Here is a 9,963-nt window from a genome sequence, read left to right as displayed (position 1 = left end):
AAGTACACAATCCAGTATTATTAATTATACTCATTATACTGTACATTAGGTCCCCAGAACTTATCCATCTTATAACTAAGAGTTTACAACATCCTTTGACCAGTATCTCCCCATTCTGCCCACCCCCCCAAGCCCTGGTAACCACCATTCTACTTGCTGTTACTATGAGTTTGACTCTTTTCGATTCTACACACAAGTGAGATCGAGCAACATTTGCAGGCACAATTGTTTTTAAAATAATGATTCCACAAAGTCTTTTATTAATCATTTATTATTCGTGTAATTCACTTATATTTGTTACAAATAGATTCCAAACTGAAGATTCACAGATGTTAATGAACCAGTTCACTGGATCACTTGTCTCTTAATCCCACAGTTTCCACTACCTTGTGCTGTTTGCACTTTGATCAGAGGATAAAGTGGCAAAGTGAACGTATGTGAATCAAGTTCAAGGATAAATGCTCTGTCAGGGACCAATTCAAGCCCTTCTATGCATTTATGTGTGTGAGCTGAGGGCCAGCTAACCACTGCCTCTCGGGTAGCGCCCAGCTACTGAGTCCCTGATAGACTGATAAAAATATGTATATTAAAATGATGACTAAGGTAATAAAAATAAATTAACCACTTAAATATTTTTAAAACATGGTGGGGAAATGTCAGATTAACACTGCATTTATAAAATACCCTTTAAAGATGTATCATACTCTAGGCTGACTTCAACATTTTACTTCATACAATTTTAATTTGCCATACATAACTTTTAACCATGTATGTAACTACTTGCCTTTTAAAAACCCACAAAAACAGAGTCGTTCTGTGCAGTACAGCTTCTACCTGAGATACTCAAGTCACAGTCTTGGGAACTGGTTTAAGGGGGAAAGGGATTCCAGGAAATGAATCAACGTGGCCCCAGCTGCATCCCCTCTATCGGGGAATGTGTGGCTGTGGGTGGAGCTCATCTCCAACAAAGCTGTCAAGCCGAAGAAAGAATGTGTTTTGCCAAAATATTTTATATATGCTTGGCTTTGTCTGTCAGGCACATAAGAGACACTGATGTGGCACCAAACAGGTCAATGCAAACAGTGAAGCAGAGCTAAAGAAAGACCCATTGGGGATTAAAAGACTCCGCTTTTTATAACACAAAAGTATGTGTGGGGGGGTATGTGTGTGTCCTTCCAAGTATTCAGCCTGTGATTTCAAAACTGTATTTGAGAGTGTGCTTCACATATTATAAAGTCATGAACCATTGCAGAAGGAAAATACTGAGCCGTGGGAGTTCAGAAAGGAAAGTCAGGCTCTGAGTCATTCCCGTGCCCTTTAGGTAAGTATGATGGTGAGTAAAAATTGGGATGGTAAGAGGATTTGTCTAGCCCAAACAAGAATGAAGTGGGGAGACTGGCAACAGCAGATTTATGAGTAAGATATGAGATTTATGAGCAACCAATAATTTAGTAGAGGTGTCACTTATGAGAGGGTTGAGGAACATCCGTTTATGGATGCAGGCCAGGAAGTCCTTAGGGCTAGAGATACATGGTCAACAGCAAAGGTACAAGATTGGACTACAGAGAGAGTGGAGGCAGGGATGGAGCATCATGGCAATGAGGGTACCAGGTGGTGCCAGGAGAAAACAGCACCTCAGGCCCCGGCCACCTCCAGGGCTGCCCACGGCTCTCTGCAGTGTGGGGTGAAAACCTGGGACCAACATCCTCTTTGGTCTCCATCAGCTGTAACCCCTAACACTCAAATGAATCTTGTTGGGGGAAGAGTCTCACAGATTGATTTTAACTCTGTCCATTTCATCTTTGAAAGGGGACATAAAGAACAAAATTTTTCTGACCCGGGGAAGCCACTTCAAGGGGTGTCCTGGTGAACAAGGAAAGGACATTAGAGGGTCCAGAAATCAGCACGGGAGCCCAACAACGAGGCAGAGCCTTGAGAGGAGAACAGCCAGGCCACCCAGTGGATTAGCAGGGACCTGTTTCTGAAGACAATCTGCAGATGGAGTTTACTGAAACTTGGGGCAAGCCTGAATCCTAATCAGAACTGGTCCCAAGCATCCATCCTCATGTCCAGCTGAGACTGCATCCCGTGAGGATGTGCCTAAGTGAAGAATGGGCTAGTGAAGAATCTGCAGATGGACTGTAGTGGCTGCAGCTGCAAGGGCCCCGGAAGGACACCAGATTGTCAGCCAGGGGCCAGCAGGAAGGTGGCAACACTGGTTGAGCGACTGCTTACATTTGAGACACTGTGCTAGACTGTCAGTTTCTGTCATCTCCTGTAGTTCTCACCACACTTTGATAAGGGTAAGTTCATAATCCATATTTGAGTGATAGAGAAGCTGAAGTTCAGAGAGGTTAGACATTTCATTCAGGATCACGGAGTGATGCCAAACTATGAATCTAGAAATGTCTAACCCCAAAATGTGTGCTGTTTTCAACAAACCTAGTGGGTTCCCTGAAGGAATCTCAAATTAGTTTATTAGTTCTTCATTCAATGCACCTATTTTTTGTTAAGACTAGAAAATCTCCAGATGCTTGAAAATTAAGCAACGTTCCAAATAACCATTAAATTAGAAAACATTTTAACTAAATAATAATGAAAACAGGCATATCAAAATCTAAGAGATGCAGCTAAAGCAGCACTCAGAAAAATTTACAGTACTAAAACATACATATAAGAAAAGAAGATGAGCTGAAAAATCAACGATCTAAGCTTCCACCTTAAGAAGCTGAATAAAAAAACCCAAAGAAATGAGAAGGAATCTCTAGATCTCTAAAAAGAGAGAAAAGCAAAACCCAAATAAACAGAAAATCAACAAAGCTACAGGTTGGTTCTTTGCATGAGTAATAAAAGTGACCATCAAGACTAATCAAGAAAAATTCAAAGGAGAAACAAACAAACCCAAGGGAGAAACAAATTGCTAGTATCAGAAACAAATACGTATTTTAATTGCCTAACACATATATAAGATGATGAGAAGGAAGAGCAAGAGGAGGGAAAAATATATCGGTTTTGAAGCCATCCAAGGATAATCATATTTCAGATCCTATTGTATTTGATTAAATCCGACATGTATTTATTGGAAGAGAACATAAGGCACCGTCAGTTTGGTGTTCTAGGTCTAGAAAGAGAGAGCACATGAATTTTGGAGTCGCATAAAGCTGAGTTCAAATTCATTCTCTACCTTGAACTAAATGTATGACTCCAGGGAAATTATTAACAAATGGGAGGTGATAATGTCTAACTCATAGTGCTGTTGGAAAGGCTGGAGTTAAAGCACCAAGTATATGGGTAGCTTATATCCCACAGAACACTTCTCCCAAAGTGACCCATTACCATGGCATTCATAGTTTATCTGTAGGAAAGATACAGAAATATATCCTGAGACAAGATCATTCATTTAGAAATGTAACCTTTTCTGAAAAGTCTAGGCATTTACTTTTCTTGACCTGCCAATAAGAGAGGTTCAGTGTGGTCATTCTTCAGTAGAATGGATGTTACCAACATATCAACATCATGAAAGCATCATATGAAAACTAAAATAAAATAACTTACTATAAAATCTCCATTCTATTTTTATAAAACAATTATTTTTTTCTTGACTATTAGGAGATCAAAATAAGAACTACACCAATCATGTAAGTTAGTTTACGACTTTGGAGGAAAAGGCTTCCATCTGCAGTGTAGATATTATGACAGAGGATCCTCCCCAATCCTCTGGTTTCCACCAGCGTGGCCCCTGAGTCATGCATGTTGACATATACTGCAAGGGATCCACCGTGTTGATTGGCTCACGTCCTGAGTGAGCAAGATGAATCCTCAGGATTTCTCACACACTGAAGAAACTTGACAGGTCTACGATGAAAAAACAAAAAAGGAGATTAAGAGGCAATACAATACACCTATGGTCAATTCACCAAGGACAGATGCCCCTTCGTTAACAACAAAAGCATGCGTGAACTGTTAGCATCCACACAAGTTTCTCTCCTACATTGACAACATCATGGAGAAAGGTCAAGTCCAAGAGTGAATGACTGGGGGAGGACAGTATAGCTCAAGGGGTAGAGCACATGCCTAGCATGTACAAGGTCCTGGGTTCAATCCCCAGCACCTCCTCTAAAAATAAGTAAACCTAATTACCTGTCTCCCCTCACCAAAAAAATCAAAACAAACAAAAAAAGAGTGAATGAAAGGATGGCCCAATTGAATTTCATTTCACTTGGGAAGCCAAAGAAATATGGAGAAGGGATGCTTGAATACATGGAGATGAAAACAGATGTCTGGCTCAGACATCACAGATATGTGTTATTAATGTCAGCTGAGGGTCAAGAAAGAAAAAGCAGGAGCAGCACCCTGAAATGAGGAAGTGTTAGGTCAAAGGGTCTGGCAGCACAGGGGGGTCATAGACCCCCTGGGGGAAGGGTTCATAGACCCACTGGGGGAACACTGGCAGCTGGCCGCCATCAGCAAGGGGACCACACAACCTTTGCACAGAACAATTCCTAGATAAGAATTAGCAGGTGAATGACTCTCATTTTAATAAAAATTAGATAACAAAGCAACACAGTCCAATGGCAATGCTGGCACATGGAAGAGGTGGGTGGAGAGTGGGGAAGTGGTTCCTTAAATTGCAGCTGAACCTGATTTTGCTAAATGTGAGTCAAGAGAGAGATCCATAGAAGGCAGCTACCTGACCCCCTGGGCTTCTGGGATCTAGCCAACTGCCATGACCAGCTGATCACAGTGGCTCTAAGTATAGTCACTCCATCCTCACCAATATGGTAGCCTGGAGCTCCCACATGAATATATTGGGGAGGGGAGGGGGAGAAGGGTGGGTAGTATCCGCTTCCTTAAGGAAATAATGCTATGAAAAAGGAATCTTTGTAAGGTTATTTAGGATTTTTGAAGCCACCTTTACTTTATAGTAAATGAACAGAATATGAATATGTTTCTTAATTTGTCACTTATTGGGAATTCAATTTCAGAAAAGAGGCAGGAATTATGCTGTTAAAAGAATCTCTCTCCATTAATATGTAAATATTCACATTCAATGTTTCAGTAAAATGGACACACTTTTGATATGCTGGATAACACACTGATGGATAGAAACAGTGTATTTTTTTAAATTAACTTTATATTTTTAATCAAGCTTTTGGGTATGATTCCCAGTAAACAAATACAAAAATTGAATGTAGTTACTAATTTACAGAAATAATGAATTTAAAACTAAGGTAGTTCACAATGAAAATTTTAAATACGACTTAAAATACTGAGTTTTTAGCCACTGCCCTAATGATGTTTCCTAAGGCTTACATCCTCTTTACTACAACTTTTAAAAAATGCTGTTACCATTTTTCATCGATACACCATCGGGTAGGAATAACAATTGAAGGTGTTAAACACACCTTGAATGGAATGACTCTAAAATTCCAAGGGAGATTTTTCTTTGCAAACTTTGACCTTTAATTATGTAGTACTTTGCTTAAAGCAGTCTATTTTATGCTATTACAATTTGTGTTTAAATTATATATGAAATAAGAGACTGTATTTTGAAGTAACGTAAAAGGAGAAATGCACCCTCTAGATTTTTTTAATGTGCCACTAGGGGGCACTAGCCAGAAAGCATTCTGACCATTTGCTATTTTTAAAGTAATCCCCCAAAAAAGTGCTGTCCTGTTCTGTTCACTCCACTGATTAAAACACATGTTAAGAAATTCTGTGTACATTTTACAAGACTGATGTATGAAAAAGAAAGACTTTAAAGGTATACACCCAAATGTTAATCATGTTTGTCTCCGAGTGGTGGGACTTACTAAAGGGGAAGAGCTGAATCAGTAGATGGTCTAATCCATATAAACGTAATCACACTTCTGTTTTGCTTATTAAACAACCACAGCGAAACAGCTGGACAAAAGTTGGCTAAACTGGAAGGTATGTTTGGGACGGATTTATTTAAATTACAGTCTATGTCTGTATCTGTGACATTCACTCTGGGCTCCCCTGGACACAAGCGGCTTCTAGCAAAGCCACAGAACTCTTAGATGCAACAAGGGACCCTGTGGGCCTGGCAATTCAAAGAGGCATGCTAAATATATTATGGCCTCATGTTTGAGGAAGACCAACGGTGATTGCAGATATGATCCCCAAGTTTAAGGTCACATGAGCTGATGCTCTGAATGACAGGCGCTGCCTTACAAATCATTTCCTTCCTAGATGGGCCAGTCGGCAAGTCCAGGTGGTAGGGATGTGTAATTATCCCTCCCAGGTGGAGACTGAGGGAGTTTACCAGGACCGTGCAGTTTGGGGCCATTTGTGAAAAAATAAAGGGGGGAATGTTTAATGTAAGAAAAAAGATCAAAGAGTCTTGGAGATAAGACTCATCTCCAACCCCCAGTCTTCTCCTAGGTTTTAGTATTCTGTTTTTCCCAACACAAAACGTCTCTAAATAACTTAGACTGGTCAGCTGTCTGCCATGTTTCTTTTATAGTCGTTCCTTTGTTCTGTCTGTTTTCCCACCGAACCGCTGTAGAAGGCTTGTGTTATTTTCTGGCAGTTTCCAGAGAGAAGCCAGCTGACTGACGGAGAATTCAGGTCATTCGGGAGACAAAGCCCTCAGTGACTATTCCTTGAATCTGTCCTTCTGTCATTCTGACATGGTCAGTGGGAAAGGCTGGTGACAGAAAGGAGGTGGGAAGAGGGTCCTAGCGTTCCAGCTTCTAGATTCTTTGCAACACTTTTTCTCTCTGCGTCTGTCTTGTAACTATCCTATATGGGAGAATTTCCAAAGATGCTTTTAGCAAGAAGCCCTGCCTATATTAAGTAATTGGCCACAACTATAAAAATCATGGAGGGAGGTCCCAGTTTTGATAACAGAGTTGCAGGTGACTTTAAAAATATATGCCTATCTGTAATGTAAACTTTGCTCTAATAAACATGTATTACTGATAAAACCTTTTAAAAGATTTTATAGATTTTAATTTTTTAAAGATAAAGCTTAGTTAACTGCCATTTGGCAACTTACCAAGTGCTAGGCATCTACCCTGAGACCCAACTAAGGAAACTTCACATGCAAAATTATGCCAGGTCACAAGGATTTTATAAATCCTTTGCATTTGGCAAAATCGGCTTCTGCTCCCCTGAAAGCTAGGATCCCAGCTCAGGCCTCTCGCATGGGAAACTGGGAAAGATGCCTCCAAGCCTGGGTCAGCTTTAGAGGCAAATCACCGCTTGAGTGGTATGGGGCAGGAAGAGGAAAGAGGGTGGAGAAAGGTGGCCAACTGAAGGCCACTGTCTGGAAACGCCTTCTGGGCAGAGCTGGGCTGGGGAGGAACAGAGGTCACCATGGCTCACCATCCCAGGTCACCATCAGGGTGCCTGCAGGTGGCAAGGTGGCCATTTATTCTTCAAGAAGTAGTTAATTACCTGTAGTTATCCTGGCAGGTGAATTTTATATTTCTTTTACTCATAATCGATTTCAGGTCCATTATGGAGGAACCCGAGCATGAGTCGCTGGGAAAGAAAGAAGAAGTGTTAAAATAACAAGATCTCACAAACATTCGCTGTCTCCTAGTTTCTTCTAGGTAGCAGGCCCCAGGCAGGGTCGTGGGGTAAAGAGGTGAAGCAGAGGTAGCTTCTAAGAGCTCACAGGTCAGCGGGGGAGCGAAAGGTGTAACTAGGCAGATGCCTACTATGGAGATAAAATTAAGAGACTGTTGCAACGGGGTGAGTGTAGAGTGAGGCCCCATTCATTTCCTGAGCCAGGCTTTTCTCAGTGAATTCCTGTGACTGGATTCTTTCATGGATTGATTCCTAAAACGACCTTGAGAATATATGGTACAAGGTAGTAATACACACCTGGGGCTTTTTCCAATGTCGTGCATCACCCAGGCCTGCAGTGTATGAACCTTCTCTGGATGCAAATTATGGACTTCCACGCCTCCAAACGTGCTAAGATAGAAGAGACCAAGAACATCGTTAACCCTATTCAGGCATCCACAGCCTTCAATAGGAAACCGTGCTAACCCTTGCAAATAGGATGCAAAGAAATAAGTACCTGTCTTTACTAAAGGCGTTACTGAGGGATCCATTGAGCACCACTTGGACCATACCACAGGCATTTTCTGCAAACTTAAAAAACAAAACAAAACAAAAACACCATTCTTTAGCATGCAAACTTAATTGCCATGCACCGGGAGTTCCATTCAAAACAGCTCTTAGCATCGGCTAGCGGGTTAAGGAGGAACAGACCAGTCTGTGAGGTTCTAGCTCAGTCATGCCAGGTTTGTGTGATTTTCATCCCAAGCCATTGGAGGGATCATGCTTCCCAGAAGAGTTCTGGAAGCAGTTGCTCCAATCTGCATTTGAACAATGAAGTTCAACGTCATGGTTGCCAAATTGGTGATTCAGAAGTCAGAAGTCCAGATCAGTAAGAGCAACATCACGGCTGGGGGAGGAGGATGAAAGCACTTTCTTGGTACCATGCACTGTAGACACTGCACATTTCACCCAGTGGGAGCAGACTGGACACTTCAGGGGTAAAACAAATAGGACACCAAGAAAAAAGAAACTGGAGAGAAGATGACACTGAAGGCTACACTAGCATAAGGAGAAATGGAGAATGAATGAATGCGTGAGTGAATATTTCTGAGCAGCGGTTTCATTTCTTCATGCAACAAACATTCAGCTGGAATCTTCACGAGTCACTAGGGAAAATGAAATGTGCAAAACTAAGCCATCTACGTGTTTCTTCCAGAAGGCCCAGCCACACGGGTGGGACTAGGTCAGATAGCCTTCTCACATCCGCCAGCTGTATCGCATTGTGAAGACCAGCTTCACGAGGGCACTGAGAGCCCTGTGAGAGCTGTGAGCCTGGCTGTCCCACTGCCCACCCCAGCCCTGAGCCCCGTAGCCCGTACACGGCACAGCGTGGGTGCCCAGTGAAAACCTGTGGAGCGAGAAGAGGGAAGGAGGGAGGGAGGGAAAGAGGAAGTAGGAAGTCCAAATATGCCATGATGGAGATGGCGGAAGACCCAGAAAAGGCGTCATGGAGGACCACGAAAGCCAAGTCCGGAAGGATGACCAGGATTCCACCTGGCAGAGGCTGAGGCAGCTGCAAACAGAAGGGCCTAGGAGCGTGAGAGAAGAGTGTCATCCTGGGGAAACATTCAGTAGATGCTGGAGTTGGGTAGATATGTCAGTTCTTGGAGGACCATGAATGCTTTGCCAAGGAATCTGGCCTGTCCTCTGCAGGAGATAAAGCACCACTGAACAATTTGAAAGAGAACTGTGAAAATTCAATGAGGCGTCCGTCTTTCTACCAGGGGTTATGAGCAGAGGAGAGAGGTCCAATGATTATCCATCACAAGTGCTGAGTCAGCAGAGTGCTTAGCAGGTCCAAACACTGACCCTGCAGTACAGAATTCTCACCAGCCCCACACAGTAAGTATTGGGTCGATTTGCCCCAAAGTCACGTCACCTGGAAGTGAGAAAATGAGACGAGGATTCAAACCACCAAGCAGCACTGCCTGAAAAGAAAGGATCTAGCTGGACGAAAGAAGCCCACTTACATACATCTATGAGCATCTGGCCAAGATAAAGGAGCGGTCCCAGGGGGCTCACAGAGGTAGGGCGCCTGCCATCCCCTTCGCTGGACTCCCAGCCCCAAGGACAGTGTGGAGAACACATGTAGGTGCTTGACACATGTAAAATGTGACTTGGCTTTAAATGCTTTCAGCAACAGCACTGCCACAAAACGTATCATAGAGGGATAACATAAATCGAAACTCTTCTCCAGCAAAGCCAGCAAAAAACAACAACAAATCTGGAGTGCCTCTAATTTTCACAGCACATAGTAGGTACTCAACAAATATTTGTTCACATAGTAGGTACTCCACAAATATTTGTTGAATGCATTCTGAGTTGGCTGATGGGATGGCGGTATCTTGTTTAACCTTTGCAGCAACC

General features: G+C 42.5%; 1 protein-coding gene across 1 annotated transcript in view; it reads right to left on the bottom strand.

Annotated features, from left to right (window-relative positions):
* Positions 1-253: 253 nt before the first annotated feature.
* The window catches only part of CD38 (CD38 molecule), a 47,944-nt gene continuing 38,234 nt past the window's right edge, over positions 254-9,963 (bottom strand). Inside the window, exons 5-8 of the mRNA XM_006194680.3 lie at positions 8,054-8,127; positions 7,855-7,947; positions 7,423-7,509; positions 254-3,855 (exon numbers count right to left, since the gene is read on the bottom strand). Of these exons, the coding sequence (XP_006194742.1) occupies positions 3,792-3,855; positions 7,423-7,509; positions 7,855-7,947; positions 8,054-8,127 (318 nt within the window). The 3' untranslated portion in view covers positions 254-3,791. The remainder of the gene's footprint in view (positions 3,856-7,422; positions 7,510-7,854; positions 7,948-8,053; positions 8,128-9,963) is intronic.

Source organism: Camelus ferus, chromosome 2, assembly GCF_009834535.1.
Source record: "Camelus ferus isolate YT-003-E chromosome 2, BCGSAC_Cfer_1.0, whole genome shotgun sequence".
NCBI lineage: Eukaryota > Metazoa > Chordata > Mammalia > Artiodactyla > Camelidae > Camelus > Camelus ferus.
This window is presented reverse-complemented; position numbering and strand designations above follow the sequence as displayed.